Source organism: Callorhinchus milii, unplaced genomic scaffold, assembly GCF_018977255.1.
Source record: "Callorhinchus milii isolate IMCB2004 unplaced genomic scaffold, IMCB_Cmil_1.0 Scaffold2, whole genome shotgun sequence".
Lineage (NCBI taxonomy): Eukaryota > Metazoa > Chordata > Chondrichthyes > Chimaeriformes > Callorhinchidae > Callorhinchus > Callorhinchus milii.
Genome location: NW_024704743.1, coordinates 32,740,570 through 32,765,136, shown reverse-complemented (window position 1 = coordinate 32,765,136; position 24,567 = coordinate 32,740,570). Strand labels below are relative to the sequence as shown.

The 24,567-nt window shown below is 44.5% G+C and overlaps 1 protein-coding gene across 1 annotated transcript; it reads right to left on the bottom strand.

Annotated features, from left to right (window-relative positions):
- Positions 1-13,368: 13,368 nt before the first annotated feature.
- LOC103184573 (activity-dependent neuroprotector homeobox protein 2-like) lies at positions 13,369-22,957 on the bottom strand. The gene is made up of 3 exons (XM_042346455.1): positions 22,636-22,957; positions 15,621-15,739; positions 13,369-14,750 (listed from the first exon to the last, which is right to left on the bottom strand). The coding sequence occupies exons 1-3, from the start codon at positions 22,955-22,957 to the stop codon at positions 13,425-13,427; spliced, it is 1,767 nt and encodes a 588-aa protein (XP_042202389.1). The 3' UTR covers positions 13,369-13,424.
- Between the last annotated feature and the right edge of the window lie 1,610 nt (positions 22,958-24,567).

Genomic DNA, 24,567 nt, shown 5'->3' with positions numbered 1-24,567 from the left:
GCGCTCCTTTTTTTTTTAATCGTCAATCTCGCGAGAACGGGTGAGCGCACGTCAAGGGGGACGTTCGCTGGAAGCGGGGGCGGGGCCGGATGACGTCGGCGAGAGTCGAGAACCACGTGAGGAGGTGTCACGCTTGACCCGCTTTGCATGGAAAGGGGTGGGTCAACCTGTTGCCGCCCATCCATTGGCGAAGCCCTTTCACGTGCTCTCCAATGGCAAAGGACAGCCCATGTTGGGGGCGGGAACTGCTCATTGATGCAATCACAGAAAAAATAACTTGAGGTCCCACTTATAATTAATCGATGGAATATTTTGCCTCAGCATTGGCATTGACTGGAACCATCTGACAAGCCATCGGAGGGAAGGCTATAACTGAGCGCTCAACCCAGTGCTGGTTCCCGATACTTACGAAGAGTTAAATGTTGGCCGGGGAAGAATGAACGTGGGAAGAGGCTATTCTCAGATGACGTCGAATTGGTCAAAAAGTTACCAGTCAAATTCAAGACATTCTCAAGAGATCAATCAAGGTAAGGCAACGTTAGCCGGGTTTGAGTTCATCAAGTCGGAAGGAAAGTACAGATGAAGCTAAGTTAACATGAGGATGTAAGAAATGCTGGACGAAAAAAGACAAAGGTCCATCGAGTTCGCATTCCGTCTTCCTGGTGGTCACGTGCACATATGTCCTAAACTACCTATGTACGATATCCCATAATGTTATTTCCTGAACGAAAACTATCTAATTTGTGTTTGAAAGAATCAACGCTTCGTGCTTCAACCGTCTTCATGGGGAGCCTGTTCCACAGGTTCATTCTGCAAGTCAGTTGATCTAGTCACATTCGACGATAAGGAAGATATTAAGACAATATCTTCATATTAAGTCTGGTAAATGGAGACATGACAAAGATGATTCAATTAGTCAATTGAAGAAGTATGTGGCAACAATTAATTAGTAACTAATTTTATATTGGTGTGATCAAGTTGATGGATGTGCTTCCTACGTTTCTATGATCCTTGGTCAATTTGCAATGTAGTTAGGCCCATTGAGTACCTTAATACTTAAATCAGAAGATCCATAATCCCTAAATCTAGTGGAATTTTACTGAAGTATTTGGTTGTCTATACGGAAGTTGTGGTATGAACATACTCTGTATATCAAGCAGCAAACCAATCAGACAGGAAATATCATGTAACCAAATGTATCTCTGCAGTATTATACAACACTAACTTCAATTGAAGATGAGTTTTCATGCCTTCGACAATCTGCAAAACTGAAATGATCATAATTTAGGGATAAATCACATATTAGTGACAATTGCATTAAGAATTAAAAGTAGAGATAGCAACTTTGGTATGTTGGTATGATTAGCCACCGTTACCACCTGCATTTTTAATGATAATCATACAACTATGGATGGATTGTATGTTGACTGCTGGTTAGGCTCCAGCAGTATCCCATCTGATTTAAGTATCAAGGTACTCTGGGGTTCCCTAGCCTTGGGCTGCCTGCTCCTAACACTTTCTTGAATTCGGTAAGCAGGATGAGTCCCTCTAGGAATAGAGTGCGCATTCCATTCCAACAATCTACCTCTGGAGTTTCCATGTGTAGGTAGGATACATGAAATTCTCAGCTTAATTTGGATACTCTTAAGCATGGCGATGGGTTCCTGCATGTATCAGACACCCAGTTGACAGGAAGAAAATTGAATTCAAAGCTTGAATGCAGTTTCGACAGATTTTTGTGTTGAAGAGTCTTATTCCACAAGTTTGTCTTTTAGTAAATCAAACAAATGTGTAGAGATATCGATAAGATTAACTTTTCTGTCATTGTTGTAAATATGGGTGTAGCAGCAGAGAGAAAATGGAGCAATAAAATCCCAAATAAAACAAAAGGTTTAGAAAAAGTCACTAATCTTGGGTTATTTTGTGGAATTAATTGAAAATGATCTTTTTACACATATTTGATACATTGAAACCATCTAGAAATGTATTCAAAAGATCATTCTCGTACATAATTACAGTAATGTATTGAAATTTCCCAATGACCTTTCATAACCGGAAATTTGTTTGTCTGTGACATTATGTCATGAGTTGAGAGTTTATGAGTCTAATCTGGTTGTAAGGCTGCATGGATTGGTCCAGTGCTTAATTGGACTGCTTCTCAAATTGGAAGAGGAATAATAGGAGAAGGAAGAGGCCATTCAGCCTATTGAGCCTGATTCAGTAGTTTATTAGATCTTGTCAAATACTTGAATTCCAATAGCCTGCCGTTTCACCATACCGCTCAATACAACAACAACAAAATTACATTTGTACAGCACCTTTCATGTTGGGAGGACGTCCCAAGGCGCTGGATAATCAGTGTTTCAGACCCGAGCTGGGGGTTGGGATTGGGTAGGGTGGAGGGCAAGGGGAAAAGAGGGTTCTCAAAGGCACAGTCGAAGAGGGGGGTCTTGAGACGGGTCTTGAAAGAGGCAAGGGAGGGGGAGAGACAGAGGGACTGCGGGATGAAGTTTCAGAGGGTGGAAACAGAGTGGTCGGAGCCTGCTGAACGGAGAGTGCAGGGGGTTAGCAGGTCGCAGAGGTAGGTAGGAGCAAGGCCATGAAGGGCTTTGAAGTTGAGGACCAGGATCTTGAACTGTATCTTCTGTGTGATGGGAAGCCAGTGGAGTCTGGCAAGGATGGGGCTGATAGGGTCACGGAGCCTAGTGCGCGAGAAGACATAGGCTGCAGAGTTCTGAATGATCTGCAGCCTATGGTGGGAGGAGTTGAGGAGGCCGACAAGCAGGGAGGCTGTGCGTCAGCTGGCTCAAGAAAGGAGGATGTAACACAAATTCTGAGAAGTCACACCGCGGTCACCAGTAAGCGTTGTTGCTGAACACTGAGGCCAACCCNAAAAAAATTGAGAATTACTGCCCTCGTCACTCTCCAAGGCTAACAAAGAGCCGAAGTTTGAATCTCAGTCTTCACAGACAATTGCATTCACACTTCCCCTTTTGGGTGAATTTTGCCATTCTTCACTGGTGTATATAAGGAAACATTACCTGAGTGGAACTCTTCTGAGTTCTTTTTAAAAGAAACTTCATTGGTTCATTGAGCAAAAGAGAAGATTGTTGGTATTCATTGAGTTCTGTAGACTGGACTGATGAATTATTTTAGCCAACTAGGATTTGATGCATCTGCATCAAGTATTGCTATATATTTGATATAAACAAAAATAAAAGCAAATAGTACTGGCCCTGTATAGATGTGTAACAAAAATGTATTACTCTTCACAAGATCTACAAAGTAACTGCTTTCCACAAAGGAAACGAAAAGTATACCTAATGTTTCTCGCGCACAAATTGGTATTTTGAGCATCTAGATGTCAAATCATTTTTTTTTAAAAATGAATCTGATGGATTGTTAAAACTTGGCATCTCTGGAATTTACTGGTGAATGAAGTCATTGATTTACCTCTGCAGTTCCAAAACATAGTTGCTGGCACGCTCTGACTCAATCATTTTGCATGGAATCATGCTGCTTGATCTAAGCACTTACTGACACCTTTTAAAAGCAGAACTGGACTAATTGCCTTCATCATCTGTGCTTGCAGAATCTTTTAACTTAACTTTGTTCCTTCATTAACAGCAAAATTACATTTATATAGCACCTTTCACGTCAGTAGGACATCCCAAGTTGCTGGACAGCCAGTGTTTTGAACCCGAGCCGGGGGTTGGGATTGGGGAAGGTGGAAGGCAGGGGTGGGGGGGTGGGTGGAAGGAGAGTGACCGAAGGCATGGTCGAAGAGGATGGTCTGGAGATGGGTCTTGAAGGAGGCAAGGAAGGAGTGAGGCAGAGGGACTGCGGGATGAAGTTCCAGAGGTTGGGGACAGAGTGGCAAAAGACCCGCCCGCCAATGGTGGGGCGAGTGAGGCGGAGGATGTGAAGCAGGACAGAGCCTGCTGAGCGGAGGGAGTAGGCAAGTTGGTAGGGGGTTAGAAGGTCGCGGAGGTAGGGGGAGCAAGACGTGGAGGACTTTGAAGGTGAGGACCAGGATCTTGAACTGTATCCTCTGTGTGATGGGAAGCCAGTGGAGTCGGGCAAGTATGCGGGTAATAAGGTCACGGAGCCTGGTGTGGGAGAGGACACGGGCTTCAGAGTTCTGGATGATTTGCAGCCTATGGAGAGAGGAGGTGAGGAGGCTGATAAGTGAGGAGTTTGCAGAGTTGAGCCTGGATGTTATGAATGCAGGTATGAGAATTTCGGCGACTTGCGGTGTAAGACAGTGGCGGAGCCGAGTGATATTGCATAAATGGGGGAAGACAGAGTGGGTCATGGCACAGATGTGTGGTAGAAAGGATAGTTGAGGGTCAAACAAGGTGTCAAGGTTCTGAACTGGCTTAGTAAGGTGGAGGGTACAACCATGATGCTGTCTGCACCTGAGGTGTGGAGGCGCTGATGGGAGCCAATCAGGACGGCCTCATCCTCACCTTCAAAGTCCTTGCTCCCCCCTACCTCTGCGACCTCCTAACCCCCTACCAACCTGCCCGCTTCCTCAAAAGAGCAAAGGGAGAAGTTAGAAGATTTTTGTTGTTGTTGCTTGCACATAAAGCAGCTCTTGACAATGCCCCAAACAGCAAAACATAAAACAAATTATAGTGAGACAACAAAGGATGTGCCTCAGATTAACTGGATGGAAAAATTTGCAAAGTGATATAGATCAGTAAAGGAAGATATTCAAACCTGAGATGGAAAAGGTGTAAATTGGATATTCCAGAAAGGATAAATGTGGATAAAGGCTGTGGTTTCATAGATAACTAGGGAAATCAGTTCAAATTTGAACCTAAAAATTTGAACAAGGTAGACAAATGTAAACTGACCAGGTTGTTATGTTCCACCATTCAATTTGTATCTCAAGGTTTGTACTGCATTTGGTGCAGGAGGCAGGTCAGGTGTTGTCCATAGATCTATTCTCAGCTGAAAGCTTAATTTTTTTATATATTAAAAAAAGTAATTATCTCCCATTATTCAACAAAAAAAATTCCCTGTTCCCTATTGGACAAATGTAGAGTCTATCCTCCCATCCAGCCATAAAAGTAGCCATTTGGCAGGTGTGAAACAATGGTGGGGGAAGCGGAAGAAAACAGGGGTACAAAACCCACAATATACTATTCAGCCTACTATTCAACAACAACAAGATTCCATTTATAGAGCGCCTTTCACGTCGGGAGAACGTCCCAAGATGCTGGACAGTTGGGTCAGGACCCGAGCAGGGGGGAAATGGTCAGGGTGAGGGGAGGGAAGGGAGGGAGCGAGGAGGGGATAGAGAGTCGAGAGGGGAGCTGAAGGTACGGTCAAAGAGAAAGGTCTTGAGACTGGCCTTGAAGGAGGAAAGGGAGGAGGCGGCGAAGGCACTGGGGGATGGAGTTCCAGAGCCTCGGGGCTGAGAGGCTGAAGGCCCGGCCACCGATGGTAGGGCGGTTGGGGCGGGAGATGTGGAGCAGTCCCGAGCCAGAGGAACGGAGGGTACGAGCAGGTAGGTAGGGGGATAGTAGGTCGGAGAGGTAGGAGGGAGCGAGGCCGTGGATGGCCTTGTAGGTGAGGGTGAGGATCTTGAATTCGATCCTCTGGGGGATGGGGAGCCAGTGGAGGCGAGCGAGGGTGGGAGTGATGTGGTCCCGAAGCCTGGTGCGGGACAGTACACGAGCTGCAGAGTTCTGAATGACCTGCAGCTTGTGGAGAGAGGTGGCGGGAAGGCCGGCGAGGAGAGAGTTCCCATAGTCCAGCCTTGAGGTGATAAAGGCGTGGACCAGGGTTTCAGCAGCGTGAGGGGTGAGGTAGTGCCGTAGTCTGGCGATGTTTCGGAGGTGATGGAAGGCGGTGCCAGTTGTGGTGCGGATATGAGGAAGAAAGGACAGCTCAGGGTCAAGCAGAACCCCGAGGTTCCTGACCGGCTTTGAGAGGTGGAGAGTGCAGCCTTGGATGCTGATGCTGTCAGCGCCTGAGGTGCGGAGGCGCTGACGCGAGCCAATCAGGAGGGCCTCAGTTTTGCACACGTTGAGCTGAAGAAAGTTGTCTCTCATCCAGGACTCAGGCAGGCTGTCAGGACATCGGTGGTCGTGGAGTTGAGGGTAGAGGAGGAAAGGTAGAGTTGGGTGTCATCCGCATACAAACCCTGCTGTTCACAAGTTCAGCGAAAGACGTTTGCTAAGTTTGATTAGGGATAGGCACTTGTCATTGGAAAGTTTGTACACCCACATCAATTCAGTCATGAACCCCCATAACTCCAGTCCATGCTTGGCTCCCTGTTGCAGTATTGTTTCAAGATCCTTCCACTAACGTACAAATGACTTCATACCCTAGAACCACTACATCTTCAACCTACTCACACTCCACTGCTCTACCCGCTCCCTTTGCTCAGCTGGATTGGACCCTCAACCTCTCCGCTCCACTATCAATGCCATGCTTTCAGCCACTTCGCCCCCAAAATCTAGAATTTCCTGCCTGAATCCCTCGTCTGTCTTCAGATCGAACCTGAAGATTTTCCTCTTTGATAATGCTTACTGTCACCTCCCGGCATCAAATTAAGCCACTGTTCAACGGCCTAAGCCACTACCCGTGTGAAGGGGACTATATAAATGCAAGTTGCTGAGTGTATATGTGAATAGGTATATTTTAACATTACAACACAACATGAATTTTTCAGTTAGATATTATACTTTAATAATGTCACCTGTGAAGAATGTTTAAATCTGGCAAACTCCTTGGCTCTCCAAGCATTGCTTGATTTTTAAATGCAACTCCCTTCGCTCAGCAAGCACTAGCCTGCTTCATGTACCCTGGCCTATTTGCCCAACCAGTGGCAGTTGGGATTTCAGCCATTCTGCCCCTACTCTCTGGAATTCCATCCCGGACTCTCTCAGACATGCCCCTCCCTCACCTCTTTCAAGGTCTGCCTCAAGACTTGTCTCTTTGACTGAACCTTCAGTCATCTTTCAACTCCCCCACCCCCTCGGCTCCCACCCCCAACTCAGGTGCCAAACCAGGACAATCAAACAATGTGGGATGTCCTCCTGACATGGGAGGAAGAATGAGGTGAGGTAATATAAGATAGATGGTAGAATCTTAAAGGGGGTGAAGGAACAGGCAGATCTGGGGATTCATATAAGTAAATCTTTGAAGACCATAAGACGTAGGAGCAGGAGTAGGCCATTCAGCCCCTCGAGCCTGCCCCGCCATTTAATAAGATCATGGTTGATCTTCTAACCTAATTCCATTTACTTGCCCTATCCCCATATCCCTTAATCCCTCTATCCTTTAGATAGAAGGTGGCAGATAAAGCTCTAATTCGCCCACAAAATATAGTCAATTCACATTATGTTCCATGAAGCGCTTTGAGACGTCTCAAAGACGTGATAAGGCACTATATTAAATGCAAGGATTATTATACGAATGGAAATTTCTATTGTTGTCAAGGTATCTCAAGGTGCTTCACAGGATATTTTTCTGTGTAATGTGTTGACTGTATCTGTTGGAAGTGGCAGTCATTTTGTGCAATATCCCACAAACAACGATGAAGTGAATGACCAATGTTATCTGGGGGATTGTTGACCAGACACCAGGAGAAATTGCCTTCTCTTTTCAAATAGCCATCAGATCTTTAACATGCACCTGAACAGGCAAACACAACCTCGGTTTAACCTCTCATCCAAAGGAAGGCACCTCCAACAAAGAAGCAATGCCTTGGAAGGTCAGCCTAGGTGGTTGTGAAGAATCCCTGCTCCTGATCGGTGACTGGTCTGTCCCCTCAAAGTCTTGCCAATGAGCCAGGTTGGCTGGACTATCATCAACTGTGCTCTCCCTGCAAAACTGCCCACCACAACCTCACAGAATTTGAGCTGTGCAACAATGATTATCCAGCTCAACTTAAGACTTATTTTCCCCATCACTTTGCCCCCCCCCCCCCCACCCTCAACAGCACAGACTACACAATATCGTCCTGCAGGGATTCATATATGGATGCTTCTGTGATCTTAATAGGCAAGTCACCTGGTTTTTCAGATGTGGGAGGACAAAGAGAACTGACACACTTGGAAAACGTAGCAGCAAAGATGCTTCCAATAACTCATGAACAAATTTGGGATCCTTTAGAGGGACTCCTTTAAATACCTTCAAGTCCACTCTATTCTGTCCAAGGTTTCCCATAGACATTCATAGAGCACTTTCTGACCATTGAACAAATTTAAGCCCCATATTCCGTTCTGTATATCAGGCAGATGACATGAACTCCCTCAGAATTAAATGGGAAGAAGATTTGGGCCAACGTCAGTCAAGGAGTGGCATAAAGATTGGGAATTACTTTACCTTTTCTCCGCACAACACTGGTCGTGAAATGGCAGGGACCCTCCCCTCCACCACAAACAGAAATGCCTCAAAAAACCCTCATCCTCCACCAAACTCACCCCAATCCAATAGCAAATCAGAATTCATCCCAAAGGCAGCAGCTAGAAACCTCCCCTCCCACGTCTCCTCCCCCCACCCCTTCATATCCTGGACAGAACACAAACTGCGAAAATTGAATGAAGAAAATTGTAGGCCTATCAGGAGCTTAGTACATACTGAACAACAAAATTACATTTGTATAGCGGCTTTCACGTTGGGAGGACATCCCAAGGTGCTGGACAATCAGTATTTTGGACCCAAGCTGGGGGACGGAATTGGGGAGGGTGGAGAGCGGGGGGAGTAGGGTGACCGAAGGCACGGTCGAAGAGGAGGGTCTTGGGATGTGTCTTGAAGGAGGAAAGGGAGGGGCAAAGCGGAGGGACTGCGGGACGGAGTTCCAGAGGGTGGGGAAAGTGTGGAAGAAGGCCCATCCACCAGTGGTGGAGTGGGCGGGGGGAGGGATGTGAAGCAGGCTGGAGCCTGCCAAACGGAGGTGGTGTGCAGGTTGGTAGGGGGTTAGAAGGTCACAGAAATAGGGGGGAGCAAGGTCGTTGAGGGCTTTGAAGGTGAGGACCAGGATCTTGAACTCTATCCTCTGTGTGATGGGAAGCCAGTGGAATCGGGGGAGGATGGGGGTGATAGGGTCGCAGAGCCTGGTCCGGGAGAGGACATGGGATGCAGAGTTCTGGATGATCTGCAGCCTATGGAGGAAGGAGTTGGGGAAGCCAACAAGCAGGGAATTGCAGTCAAATCTGGATGTTATGAATGAGGGTCTCGGCAGTCTGTGGTGTGAGACAGTGGTGGAGCCGGGCAATGTTGCAGAGGTGGGGGATGGTAGAACAAGATATGGTCCAGATTTTGGGTAGAAAGGACGTGAAAGGTGCTATGTAATTTTGTTATCATTATTGTTGTTGAGGACCAAACAAGATGCCAAGGTTATGGACTGGCTAAGGTAAGATGGAGTGTACATCCTTGGATGGTGAAGAGCATAGGGAGACAGAAAATGATTGTGTGGTAACAGTTAACAAGTGTAAATAAGAAAAATAATTATTCCATGTTGAATTATGATTAAATCAAGACAATAAGTATATTTGTTGATCATTTTTATGTTTTTATTGTTTTTAATTTTTTAAATTTATTTTGAAGACAATAGTTAAATGTGTAAGTGCAACCTGTTTTTCCAGGTTTGCATTTCCCATTTAGTATCCATATGGTCAGCTGAGTGTCAGACACATGTGAAAACCCATTATCAAGCTTAAGAGAATCCAAACCAAACTGAGAGTTCCATCCATCCCACTTGTAGAGATTCCAGAGATATTTGTTGAAATGGAAAGCACTCGCTCTCCATGGAAGGACACATCCTGCTTACCTAATTCCGGAAAGTATTAGGTTGGCAAGGCTTGGGGTCCCCAGAGTGCATTAGGGTACTACTGGAGTCTAACCACATAGCTTACCATTGAGAGCACTGCCTGGCAAGCTAGAACCACCCTATCCATTAGGGCTTTGGCTTGCAGGGTTTACAGGAGTGGGAAGAGTGATTGGTCTGTCCTTCCAAGTCCTGCCAATGAGCCAATGATGGCTGTTCTGTCATCAGCAATGCCTTCGAGAACTGTGGACCCATCTGGAACAGGACTACCTTGACTGCCTCCAAGGGTTGGCTTGATTCTGACATTCCATTGCGAAATATGTCATCTTGGAGCCAATTCAGCTCCAAGGAGGCCCTCAAGGACTTTAGTGTCCAAACTTATTTGTAAATATGTTTACTTCTTTGAAAGTATGCATTAGTGTTTATGTGTAATTAACTTTTTTCTCTCTTCTATGTCTTTTCACTAAAATAATAAAATTCCTAAAAAAAATTGTATTTCATATCTAAGTCTCCTTCAAAAAGTTTCTTCAAAAATTGAGGAATCTAAAGCGTTTAGCTAATTCAATTTCACTGACTTACCAGTTTTGTTCAGTGAGAGGAATCCGATAATTAACAATTAAGAAAAGTTAAATACAAAATTTTGCTGAAGAACACCAGATACATATCTCCAGAGAAAAGAACATTGAGACAAACGGGCTCATAAAAGTTATCGAGCTTTCACACTATTAACAATCTGATGTAGAGGGGGAGAAAGAAACCGATACTGAAAATATTTTGTTGCAACAATCTGTGATACCTTTGTCAATTTCCTGTACTTAAAGACCAATGATTTTTTTTTGGGGGGATGGGAAAAGGGGTGAAGGAACACTTTTACTTCAACCTAGTAACAAATGTAGAGCACAACAGATAACCGAACATTTCATTTGCTTGAACCATGAACTCAGAAACATATGCAAATTACTCCAACACACCAAACCAACCTCTTGACTGTTGAAGTGCCTATTCAAGTATTTTGTACTATCAGCTTTCTTCTCAAAAGATTACATATTTCTGTAAAATAACGATTGCATTTAGATATGCAAGGATGTCCCAAAGCGCTGGAGAATCGAGAGTTTACACTAGAACTGAGGGCTGGATACAAGATGGGTGGTGATCAAGGGAGAAGGGGGAGGGAAGATGATCAAAGCAAGGTCTTAAGAAGGACCTTGATGGGAAGGGGCAAGGTGAAGGGATTTAGGGATAGAGTTCCAGAGAGTAGTGGCAAAAAGCACAACCACCAACAGGATGGGCAGGGCAGGCCAGTGCCTGTAGAGCAGAGGGAAAGGGTGGGTTGGTAAGGTTTTAGAAAGGTAGGATGAGGCAAGACTGTGGAGAACTTTAAAAGTGACAACAAGGATCTTGAACTCAATCTTTTGATTAAACCTTAGAGATCGGACGAGAATGGGGGTGATAGGCTCAGAACAGCAGAAGTTTTGATAGTCTGCAGCTTGTGGAGGGAAGAGTTGAGAAGATCCAAGCAGATTTGGCATTGTCCATCCCGGAGTTGATAAAAACATGAATAAGTTCTCTGCCATCGCGAAGGAAAGCTGAACAGGTCAAGGCCAGGTTACTGTATATGGTTTAAATGACAATTGAGATTTGAACAAGACACTGAGTTTCCGTACGAATGAAAATACCAAACAATTGGATAATAGGGCAGTTTTCAAATATGCTACAATTTGGGGGTTAAATGGGATTCAAGTTAAACACTTCCATTCTGGTATAATAGTCCTGTCTTGTTTTAACCACAAAACTTTAACCAAAATTTACAACACAAAGGCACAGATCTCTTTAAAAACAAAAAAGTTATTTTGCCCCATTTTTCTTCCACTTTAATGACCATCTACCAATAAAGTTTGAATTAGTCCTGAATTTGCTACAACGCATATTACTAGTGGACTCTTCCTCCTGTTTTTTTCACTTCTACTGTACTTGATAGATCCCAACATAAACTTATTGAAACTAGTTTTTAATATCAAATCTCACCCAGTGTTAAGACTGTGCTTTACATTTCTCATTTCAGACATATTGAACCCCAAAAGCACCAAAGGTTTGCGTCTCTTTATAGCTCTCAAGCACAGATGTTGCTTTTTGCTGAACATACGAGCAACATCAGCCTTCCACAGCCATAAAATTGAAGATAACGTTTCAACCTCTTCATTGCTAGGGTAAGGTTGCTTGTGAAAGTAGTCAAGCAAGAATAACTTTCTTTCTTCATACGAACAATTCTCAAAGTCTTTGGGAACCAAAGCTAAGACTGTTAATGGGTCAGGTAATGGCAAAGACTGTGAATTAGGTTGAACTGCTATAGGAGCTGGCTGACATTTAGCAGTCCCAGCATCCACCTCTAGTTGTTTACAAGGAGGCATCTCCAGATCTTCATTTCCTCTATCTGAAGTCATGCAATTCTTGTTGCTGTCTGCAACCTCACGCTTTGACTTAATAACACTTTTTGGCAAAATATTGTGTTTATTAAGGCCTCTACACTGTAACAGATGAAGAGATAGTGTTGAAGTTGTTATGCTATCTGTGTACACACCAAGGCAGTGAATGCACTTGAAGGCTGGTATTTTCAGCAGTGGGTGAATCATGGGTGCTACTTGATGATTTTTATGTAAGTGTTTTTCATATTTCAATTTTAAAATCAATTTTGAACAAAAGAAACATTTTATATCAGGCTTTTCTTCTGTAGGAGTGTTTTTCACAATAGTTGCTTCATTTTTTTCTCTACAAATTTCAATTAGTAAGGGGGCATGAGGAGAAGACATCTTATTTGGAATAAGTGTCAAGTGAATGTCATTGGGACCCATTTTATCTTCTGGCAAAGTAATTGTCATGTTAAAACTGCCGCCATTGATTTGGCTGGATGTTGGCACTCCATCTTTAATATAATGAACAGATTCAAATTTCAGTCCAAGGTGCAAACTTTTCACATGTTCAGCCAATTGCGCAAGATCATGGAATGTCAATGCACAGAACAGGCAACTCAGACCATGTGTTAGTAAGTGAGAGAGAAGACCATTTTTATGCACGTACCTTTTACACAACAGGCACTTGCCTATTTGAGCACGCACTCTTTGCAAGTAAGTAGCAGAAGCAACAACTTTTTCAGGTTTGTCAGAAACTTGCTCAACATTATGGACTGTTGCAACATGGCTATCAAACAGATTTAATGGAACCAATTCACTACATTCTGAGCAACTCTTCCATTGCTGAGTTTTGGGTGGAGTGACGCAATCTTCCCTTTGCTGCTCCTGCACTAGGGGAGATGCAAATGTCATCTCAGGGGAGGGTTCTTTTATTTGCTGATCAGACACAGAAGTAATTGCATTTGTTTGAGTGACAGTCATTGGTACCTGTACTGTAGAATTCATACCAGGCGTTCCACCTGTCATACCAGCTGAGGAAATAGGCAAAGAAAACTGAACTGGAGTTAAACGAGTATAAGTTGGTACACCATTTACAACATGGTTAGTCCTTTGGATTAAATGTCTCAGCACTTGTGAAGCGGATGATACATTTCCTGGAGCATTGGCTCTGATCGTAGCGCTGTTTTGTGAAGGAAAGTGGTTGACGTTGGTCAGGATAGATCCCACAGTTACTGGTTTAATATTATGATTAAGTGCCACCACATTAATGGCCTGTTGCACAGTTGCTGGTAGAGACAATTTGATGGTGGATGTTGCTGGCATTGATTGGACGTGGGGGGTGCCAGAATCTGTGTTGTGACACCAGGTGATGATGGTGATCTGACACGTGGAGCCAATGGTACCAGTGTTACTACACTGGGGCGCGGTGGTGTCAGTGGTCTGACATTGCGTAATAGCAAAGCTGGTAATTCGACATTGGGCTTTACTGGTGATTCTACACTGGGCAGCAATGATACTGGTGGTCCGACACTTGGTGGCGATGGTGACCCGGCAAGTGGTGTTAGTGGATCAACACAGGACGGCGCTGATTCCAGCGGTTCGATCCAGGACCACGCCGGTTGAGGCGATTCGATGTAGGGTAGTGCTGATTCTGGTTGTTCGACATGGAGTGGTGCCGATTCTGGTTGTTCGACATGGGGCATTGCTAGTTGTGGTGATTCGAGATGGGATAGAGCCGATTCTGGTGGTTCGACACAGAGCAGTGCCAATTCTGGTGGTTCGACATGGGGTAGTGCTTGTTGTGGCAATTCAACATGGGGTGCTGCTGGGGCCAGCTGCCTGGCTTCTGATGATGCATGTGCCAATGATCTGACACAGAGTGCTGTCCGTGCTCTGCGATAGGGTGGTGCTGATGCAGGAACTTGATTCAACAATGGCTTAGGAGCAGTTTGTGATGTTGGTCTCAGTTCAGATATATGTCCAATTTTAACTTTTACCTGATATTCCACTTCTTTATGTCTATCCAAAATGTGATATATTAAAGCCTCATGAGTGATTGTTTTTATTTTGCATCCTTTACAAAAATACTTATTTATAAGTGGTTTTGCATTATTAACCAAGGGAGTCTTATTTTTTGACACAAGCTTTGGTTCTACCTCCCCAATGTAAGTGTTTAATAAAATTCCAAAATGCAATACAAAAACATGTTTCATTAAGGCATACACCGACACATCTTTGTAATGACAAACCCTGCAAAAATAAACTGCTTGCACCAGGGTTAACATTTTTCCTTGCAAGATCTTGGGTTGCATCTGGCTCACTTGATCTGTACTTATGTCGTTAGTAACGTGAGCTTTCCGAGGCTCCGAATGGAATATCTGGATGTGTTCCTTCATATTCTTAGAATTGGAAACAAACGAACAATTAGGGCAGTTAATCACCATTTCCTCATCCATTTTGTCTTCATGGGAACAGTGCATATGACTCTTGTAAGCAGATATAAACTTTGTAGAAAAACTACACAGACTGCAGCAATATGGCTTTGTTTGGCAGTCCTGCAAAAAATATACATAGAATTACCCACTATTCAAATGTATTCCCAGAAGACAACAACAATTCGCATTTATATAGCGTCCTTCACACATGGTACCGTATCAGAGCAATTGCGCTCCTATTGAATCTTAAAATTTGATTGTTTGATCTGATCGACAAAATCTGCTTCTATTTGGATTACCAGCATTACATCTGTATGTTATAGTCAACATTAAGCAAAGAAATGCATCTATATGTTTGGCAGGAAGGAGTATCCTTAACTACGTTATAAAGCCATCGATTGTATCAGATAGAGTCTTCCCTCAATCTGTGGTGATAACGCTTTTTATTTGGGTGGGGGAAGCAGCTTGGGCAAAAGTTTTTTATAGAACTCGGGTGGTAAATCATCCAGTCATGGAATGTTCCCAATTATAAATCCTTGACCACACTTCAGACATTACAGGGTTGCTCAGCATGTTCATCTTGTCTTTTGTGAGAAGTGGAAAGATATGTTGTCATTCCTAAAGGATTCCCTCAATTTCCAACTTATATTGAGAGGAAAAGAATCTTACAAATTCAATGTTAATTTCTGCAATCTTTTGTATGGAGAAATGGAATTATCCTATCTTGAATCTGCCTGTGCAAGAAGAGCAGGTTACCAGATTTATCCTCACTTCACTAGTATTAAAATTTTTGGTAAAACACAATAGATTTTTTAGCTCTATTGTTTCATGGCAATTGTTCGATTCCTTGCAAGATAACCTTTGTTGTCACTAGAACTGGAAATCATCATGTTACATAATCAGTTTTGTTCTATGAAAAATATTATTTTGTTTCTTTAATAATAATCCTTGCATTTGATATTTCTTTCATTGTTCTCAGGTATACTTTACCTCAAAATCTTCTTCGACACAACCGAGACCTGTATCTGACAGAATCCTCTTCCCTTTCTTTCGAGATTTCCTGATGGTATCCAGCTTGGTAACAGAAATTGGATGCAAATTTGTTGTTCCTATGCAAACAGAGAAAATCATTTAAATAAAACAGGAGATCATATTAATCTACAGGAGGAGGACCTATTGTTCTGCCATTCTTTTAGTCTACATAGAGAATAAACGTACATGCATCATGCAAAGGTTAAACCACCATCCTTTTATCTGAAGTAATAATGATCCAGTTTCTACAACACAATATATTTTGACAAACTCATTCAGAGAATTTTCAAAAATTCCTCTCATGGGAAACAGTGTTGTTTACACCAAGTAGCAGGAATTGCTTGCCAATGTTAACTTGAAGGTATGTCACTATGGCAGTGATGCGATAAAATTTAATTTATTTATACTGTGTGTGGCTGAAAATAGCTGTCAGTAATCTTCCATCACCCACACAATTGCTTGTTAATGAGCACAAATCTCAAAAATATATTTCTTAGTAATCCATACTACATTCAAATGGCATATTAATTTAGGTTGATCCAGTTTAGATAAAGAATTCAATATTTAATTTCCATCTCGCATTCATAAGAATAAAAAATGGAATGAGAGACCACTGAAATCCAGAGGGTTCCCTTCCCTGCCATGAAAAACCTCTCTAATTATTGATTTCGCCTTACTCGCTATCTATCTTTAGGAGAAAAATATTGTATAGTACAGATACCCCTTGATAAAAGATAATGAAGCACAATTTATATTGATCCATCCCATGTCCCACTAATCCAACTCTGGCTACCCTGATTGAAAATATTGACAACCCTAAGTGAACCTTTAACAAAAAATGTACAATTTGTCGAACACAAAAAAGGCTCGAGTACTTAAACTCAAAAGGGGTGCATTGTCAGAGGTGCCATCCTTCAAACGAGGCATTAAATTGAAGTCTGATTTATGCCCGTTGGGAGTTTCTCCCATTGTTCTGGTCAACAACATTGCAAAAAAAAGCCATTCAACTAATGGCTCATTGTAGGATGTTGCTGTGAGCAAATTGGTTGCCTTGTTCACCTGCAAAATAAACACTTTACAGTAAATCGTTTGAAGTGCTTTAAGATGTCCCCTGATACGAAAGGTTCTACATCAAATTCAGATATTATTATAATTCTTAAAATTTCAAATAATTTCATGGATGGGAGTTTTGCTATCAGTTTGGGATTTAGAAATAAAAATTAAAGAAATAGTGATTAGAAAAACTATAAAAATATTTTAAAAATTAGAACATCTTATTCTCAGCCACGCTGCTGCGTAGAGGGGCTCAACATAGTCCTGGCAACTATTGAGAACAGGCTGCCAATAATAATAATAATAATCCTTGCATTTAATGTAGCGCTTTTCAGAATATACTGTGAAGTGAATTGACTGTATATTTGTGGGCAAAACGCAGCAGCCAATTGCGCACAGCAATGTCCCACAAACAGTTGTGGATTGAAGTGACCAATTTATTATTTTTTTCTTGAGGGATTATTATTATTATTATTACCATCATCATCATCATCAGGCTCTTGCACAGAAGGCAGTGCAATCTAAGGATACATGGAAATTTAACACAAACAATTTTTTTAAATGCTCAATACCCTATTATTTATCCCCATCAAGCCTGACAATATTTTGAAAAATAATATTTAATAATCACAATGTTCAAACAACATTTTTAAATGGCACCTTTGTCAGATTTAAGAGTTACAAGCTCATCATTAGTTTCCACCAATCTTCATTCACTCATCTGTGGGGAGAACGGCAATAAATAAAACTTGTATTCATTTGGTTCAATATAATAATAGAAATACACAATTTGTATTGCTTTAATTGCATTTTAGCAATACACTTCTTGCTTACTAAAATACTTGAGAGTTGGAAACACAAACCGAATTTCAAAGGCTTATTTATCCTGCACTTTTATACAGATCGCAGAACGTTAACAACACCTTGCATTTATATAGCTCCTTTCACGCGGGGTTTCCGCCTGGAGCGCTTGACAGTGGTGGAGTCTGACCCCGAGCCAGGGGGACAGGGAGGGGGTAGGTGGCCGTAAGCACGACCAAAATGTAAGGTTTTTAGGCAGGATTTGAAAGTGGGAAGTTCAAAGGGGTACTTTGAACAAAGAACATTCCTTCTAGACACTGCTCTCCTTTAAAAACTATTCAGAAAAGATTTACCAGCAACAAAAGGCATTTATAAAGCAACCTTCACAGTGCAATGTCTGAGCGCTTAACAGTGCTGTGGAGAATGACACCAAGTGGGGGGGGGGGGTGGAGGGAGGAAAGGGCCGTAAGCACGGTCGAAGAGGAAGGTCTTCATTCATGATCTAAAAGAGGAGAAGAAGCGGGCAAGGCAGAGGGATTGAGGATAAGAGTTCCAGAGTTTCGAGGCATAGTGGCTGAAGGCACAGCCACCGATGGTGGAACGGAGGAGAAGAGGGAAAAACAGGAGGCTGGAGGCAGCCGAGCAAAAGCAACGGGTGGGGGAGTGGGGGATAAGCAAATCGAATAGGTAGGGAGGTGCGAGCGCATGAAGGGATTTGAAAACAAGTGAGAGGATCTTGAAATCAATCCATTCAGTAATTGGGAGCCAGGGGAGCCTGGCAAGGACTGGTGTGATGGGGTTATGGAGTTTTGTGCGGGTCAGAATCCAGGAGGCAGAGTCCTGAATTATATTTTGGGTATTGTGTAGCTGAGGAGACCTGCGAGGGGGGCATTGGAATAGTCCAGCCAGGAAATGACGAAGGCATGGATGAGAGTTTCAGCTGCTTTTGTTGTGAGGTATGGATGTAGGTGGGTCATGTGACAGAGGTGGAAAAAAGCAGTCCTGGTCAGCGAATGGTTGTGAGGTAGATAGGAAAGCTCCGGACTGAACTTGACGCCTAAGTTACAGGTTTGGTGAGTCTGAGGGAAGAGCCCGGGGAGGTCGAGCAGTTCAGACCCACAAGAAGACGTTGACTGCACTTTAATAAATGAAGGAAACTTAAGCTGTACATACTAAAATTTTTGATTTCTTTACAACTCTGCTTTAGAACTACAAAATGACGTGCCAGGCTGTAACCTCATGTGAATCTTACATCTTATATTCTGCAAGGATATAATAATAATAATCCTTGCATTTGATATAGTGCCTTATCATGTATTCAAGACAACTACTTGCACTTACAACACAACAACAACAAGATTCCATTTATAAAGCGCCTTTCACGTCAGGAGGACGTCCCAAGGCGCTGCACAGTTGGGTCATGACCCGAGCAGGGGGGAAATGGTCAGGGTTAGGGGAGGGAAGAGAGGGAGCGAGGAGGGGGGAAATGGTCAGGGTGAGGGGAGGGAAGGGAGGGAGCGAGAAGGGGGAAGAGAGTCGAGAGGGGAGCTGAAGGCACTGACCGTTGGTCAGAGAAAGGTCTTGAGACCGGCCTTGAAGGAGGAAAGGGAGGAGGCGGCGAAGGCACTGGGGGATGGAGTTCCAGAGCCTCGGGGCTGAGAGGCTGAAGGCCCGACCACCGATGGTAGGGCGGTTGGGGCGGGGGTGTGGAGCAGACCGGAGCCAGAGGAACGGAGGGTACGGGCAGGTAGGGAGGGAATAGTAGGTTGGAGAGGTAGGAGGGAGCAAGGCCGTGAATGGCCTTGTAGGTGAGGATGAGGATCTTGAAATCAATCCTCTGGGGGATGGGGAGCCAGTGGAGGCGAGCGAGGGTGGGAGTGATGTGGTCCCGAAGTCTGGTTATATAGCAACCTCCACGCAGGGTAGCGTCTCAAGAACGCTTAACAGTGGCGGAGCCTGTCTCCGAGCTGGGGGAGGGGAAGGTGGCTGTAAGCACAGTCGAAGAGGTAAGTTTTCAGGCAAGACTTGAAAAAGGGGAGAGTCAGGGCAAGCCGGAGGGATTGAAGAAGAGTGTTCCAGAGTTTCAAGGCATAGTGGCTGAAAGTGCAACCTCCAATAGTAGAGCGGAGGATGCGAGGGACAAGTGGGAGGCCGGTGCCAGTTGAACGGAGGCACTGAGTGGTGGATTGAGGAGTGAAGAGCTCATATAGGTAGGGAGGTGCCAGGGAGTGAATGGATTTGAACACGTGTGTGGATCTTGAAGTTGATCCGTTCGGTGATGAAGAGCCAGGAGAGCCTGGCCAGAAATGGTGAGATGCGAGTACGGAGTTCGGTGAGGGTCAGTATGTGGACGGCAGAGTTCTGAATGAGTTGGATCTTTTGAATGGTGGAGCTGGGGAGACCGGCGAGGAGTGTGTTGGAGTAATCCAAGCGGGAGGTGACAATCACATGCACAAGAATTTCAGCTGCATTTGGCGTAAGGCATAGTCAGAGGCGGGCAATGTCTCAAAGCGCTTCACAGAATATACTGTAAAGTGAATTGACTGTATATTTTGTGGGCAAAATGCAGCAGCCAATTGTGCACAGCATTGTCCCACAAATAGTCGTGGATTGAGTGACCAATTTATTATTACCCCCGGAAAAGCGATCTCCCAATCGACTAACAACCAGGTTCCGACTTGCTGATAACCAGAGGGGTGTGAAGTAAGGAAACTTGCCCAATGTTTCGCCCTGCCCGGGAACCGAACCCAGGTCTCTCACTTGCGAGGCGAGTGCTCTAACCGCTGAGCTACAGGATTCCACGATACCACAATAGAACTGGGAACAGGGATTCTTACCACTCATCTTCTGTTAATCCTACACCAAAACCCTAACAGGGTCCTTAGCTGCCAGGCAGCTTGCACTCAGTGGCAAGATATATGGGTTTAGCTCCTAAACTCCAGCAGTACTCCAATGCACACTCTCAGTCCCTTTTTATAACTATATGACAAACACCTTGTAGGCTGTGCAATGCGGTCCAAAGTCAGTGAAATATTTTCAATCTCAAAGTTGTGAATGAACCTTGTGTTTTAAAGAAATTATTTCTAAATGTACCCTGACAGCAGTTTTCCCCAAAACATTAAACCAGGTTTGTAAAATCACCAAAACAATAGCTCTGTAATAATAATAATAATAATCCTTGCATTTGATATAGCGCTTTTCACGTCGGGAGGACGTCCCAAAGCGCTTCACAGAATAGACTGTAAAGTGAATTGACTGTATATTTGTGGGCGAACGCGGCAGCCAATTGCGCACAGCAATGTCCCACAAACAGATTGAAAATGACCGATTTATTATTGTTTTGTTTTGGAGGGATTATTATTAGGCTCTGTGTGGAGTAAGGAAACTTGCCCAAGGTTTCGCCCTCTGCCTGGAATTGAACTCAGGTCTCTCACTTGCAAAGCGAGTGCTCTAACCACTGAGCTACAGGACTCCACAACAGGTACAACAACATTTAAGCAGTTATGCAGATAAAAATAAGCATGAAACTACATTAACTGATTTATATACAGTAAAGTCCTGATAATTCAACCTTAGCTCAATTTGTCACTATCATTTTAAGTCATCACGCTGTCAATATCCAGGCTACATTTAAGTATTTTTTACATATGCTGAACTCGCCATTCTAAATAACTTGTCACTGAACCCTTTTTCCACCCTTGGAGTGACGTGTTATAAGTAGTTTACTGTATATGCCATAGTTCATTGCTGGCTAGCTATAAATGCAGCTCTCTCAGTGGGGAGAACCATTGTATGCAAGCTCCATTGCAGGCAGATACCAGCTCAATTTCAGCTCAGACTTCAAAATCCCCAAGACCAACAATTTCTTGAACCACCAAATCACAACAGCTTCTCCCATTCTTTCAGCAACAAAAAACATATTTGACTGTTTTAGTTGCCTTTTCAAATAGATAACCGACTTTTAATAATGAAGAGCATGTATAGACTGGATGATCTCCGGTTCCTGTTTTCCTATAATTCTGAAATTGGGTTGCTTGGCCAAAGCAATGGTCTACATACCGACTGACCACCTTGTTATGATTGGTGGTTATATTAATACTAAAAGCGCTATATCAAATGCAAGGATTATTATTATTATAGCATCTTTTCATGTCTTCGAGACATCTCAAAGTGCTTCACAGAATATACTGTAAATTGACTGTATATTTTGTGGGCGAAACGCGGCAGCCAACTGCGCACAGCAGTGAACCACAAACAGTCGTGGATTGAGTGACCAATTTTTTTTTAAGGAATCATTACCCCCAGAAAAGTGATCCGCCAATCGACCAACAACCAGGTTCCTACTTACCGCTAGATAAACAGAGGAATGTGGAGTAAGGAAACTTGCCCAACATTTCGCCCTGCCAGGAATCGAACCCAGGTCTCTCGCTTGCGAGGCGAGCGCTCTAACCACTGAGCTACAGGACTCCATATGGGTCTTCTGAGGTTTTCCAGCAACAGTTTTGCAAGGTGAATTAGGGTGAAAATGAGAATCAAGACTACACTGCGTCAATCAGGAGGGAGATGAGTCAATTAAACGGCGTCGATACTGAGGAGGCATTAAAAAGGGGGTACTCCCATGAGCACCATCAATTAACTGTTCATTGTAGGTCAGATGTGTGAGGTGCAACTGCACCCCCTCCCCTCCGCCACCAGCACGTCAGGTCACACATGTGTGGGACTTCATAATAATAATCCTTGCACCTGATATTAATAATAATCCTTGCGTCTGATATTAATAATAATAATCCTTGCATCTGATATTAATAACAATAATAATAATAATAATCCTTATTATTGCGCCTGGTCCCGCGGATGAGACGCACAGAGCGCTTCACAGAATTAACGGTATCGTTACGTCGTGTGAAGTGCTCGGGACTGACCGCACGTTTTGTGGGCGAGAAGCGCGGCGGCCAATGAACGATAAGCGGTGTATAAGCGGGGGCACAGCGTTATAAACGGGGTGGGGGGGGGGTGGCATCACCTGCCCGTGCGGCGCAGAGCGGAGAGAGAGAGTGAGTGAGTGAGTGAGTGGACGGACGGTGTGGATGACGGCAGCTCAGAGCCGCGCCGGCCTCACCTGGGCTCGGTGTCCGCCGCCGCCTCTTCCTCTCCGGCGCGGTCACCACTTTGCGCGGCCGACCCCGACCCCGGCGGCCGTTATTGTTGTTGCTGCTGCCGTTGTTGTTGTTGTTGTTGCTGCCGCCGCCGCCGCTGCTGCTGCTGCTGCGCGTCGTGGACGAGGCGGGGGCCCCATCCCCCGCGGGGTGGGGGGGGGGGAGGAGGAGGGCTGCCCGGTGCCGCTCGGGCTGGCGGGCGGCAGCCACTCTCCGCTTCTTGGCGGCACCGAGTGGGCGGTTGGCGCTCGCGGCGGCGGCGGCGGCGGCACGTTTTCCCGGCATCAGCTCAGCTCAGCCCCGCGCGCACACACACACACAGACACACACACACACCGCTGTCCGCGACGAAACTATTTCACGCTTCTCCTTGAACACGTACCGTTGTATGTTTACAGTTTAAAAACAGCCCCAAAGAACTGGGGGGAGAAATGGGGGGAAATTAAAGTTCAGTCGATCACCGGCACCTCAACAGCCACAAAATGGCGCCCACCCGCCCGCTTCCCGCCCGGCGGAAGTGACGTGCCGCCCCCTAATTTGCATAACCGCCAATGGACCCCCTCCCCAAATAATATCCATCGCCATAATAATCATTCTTGCCTTTGGTACCATAGTCATAATAAATAATCCTCGCAATTTGATACAGCGCCTTCTGATCAGGTCCTTCTCGACGTCTCAAAGCGCTTCGCAGAAATAATAATAATAATAATAATCCTTGCATTTGATATAGCGCTTTTCACGTCGGGAGGACGTCCCAAAGCGCTTCACAGGACACACTGTAAAGTGAATTGACTGTATATTTGTGGGCGAACGCGGCAGCCAATTGCACACAGCAATGTCCCACAAACAGTCGTAGATTGAAAATGACCAATTAATTATTGTTTTTTTTTGGTTTTGGAGGGATTATTATTAGGGCTCTGTGTGGAGTAAGGAAACTTGCCCAAGGTTTCGCCCTCTGCCTGGAATTGAACTCAGGTCTCTCACTTGCAAAGCGAGTGCTCTAACCACTGAGCTACAGGACTCCACCAAATAGACTGTAAAGTGAATTGACCGGACGTTTGTGGGCGAAACGCGGCAGCCAATTGCGCACAGCGGGGTCCCACGAACGGTCGTGGATTCAGCGACCACATTTGCGGGGGGCGGGGGGGGGGGGGAATGTAAATTCACCTTCATCACCCCCACCTCACCCCCAGCTTTGGGCTTGGAAGCTTGTGAATGTTTGTAAGATTTCAAAAAAAAATCTTCACACAAGAGTTTGGAGAGAACGTGGCTGCCATCGAATGTGTGGAGAAAACAATGACGGGAAATGTGCATTATTAGGAGGGGGACTCGTACAGTAAACTACTGATAACTCATCACTTCAAGGGGAAAGGGCTCAATAACGAGTTGTCAGGAGTGACGAGTTAGGCATATGTATAAATGTGGCCAGGAGATTGACAGCATGTGGAGTTAAATAGTTCTGGCAAATTAATTCAGGGTCAAGTTATTAGGGTTAAACATGGGGTAAACTTCCACATGTTTGTGGATGACACAAACCTACTTTGCCTCCAGGAGCTTGTCTGGAAGACATCAGGGCCTGGATGAGCGCAAACTGAATATCAACAAGACAGAAGCCATCCTCCTTGGCTCCCGTCAATGTCTTCTGACCTGCGGCTTTGACCTCCTCAATGTCCCCTGCCTCTCCCTCAGGCTCACAGAACCGGTTGGGAACCTAGGCGTCAGGTTCGACCCACAGCTGTACTTCCTTTGCCACATCTGGTCCCTGCCTTCCTCCACCCTTGCCACATTGCCTGTCTCCGATCTTATCTTACCCCAAAAGCAGCCGAAACACTCGTCCTTGCGTTCGTCACCTCCTGACTTGACATTTGAATTGCCCTCCTCACTGGTCTCCCCAG

What these genes read in the sequence shown, in the direction of transcription:
- LOC103184573 (XM_042346455.1), bottom strand. Translation starts at nt 22,957, where the DNA reads ATGCCGGGAAAACGTGCCGCCGCCGCCGCCGCCGCGAGCGCCAACCGC. An exon ending in GCGGCGGACACCGAGCCCAG is followed by an intron (nt 15,740 to 22,635) that starts GTGAGGCCGGCG and finishes CTGTTTGCATAG; the next exon opens with GAACAACAAATTTGCATCCA. An exon ending in GTGTCGAAGAAGATTTTGAG is followed by an intron (nt 14,751 to 15,620) that starts GTAAAGTATACC and finishes TATTTTTTGCAG; the next exon opens with GACTGCCAAACAAAGCCATA.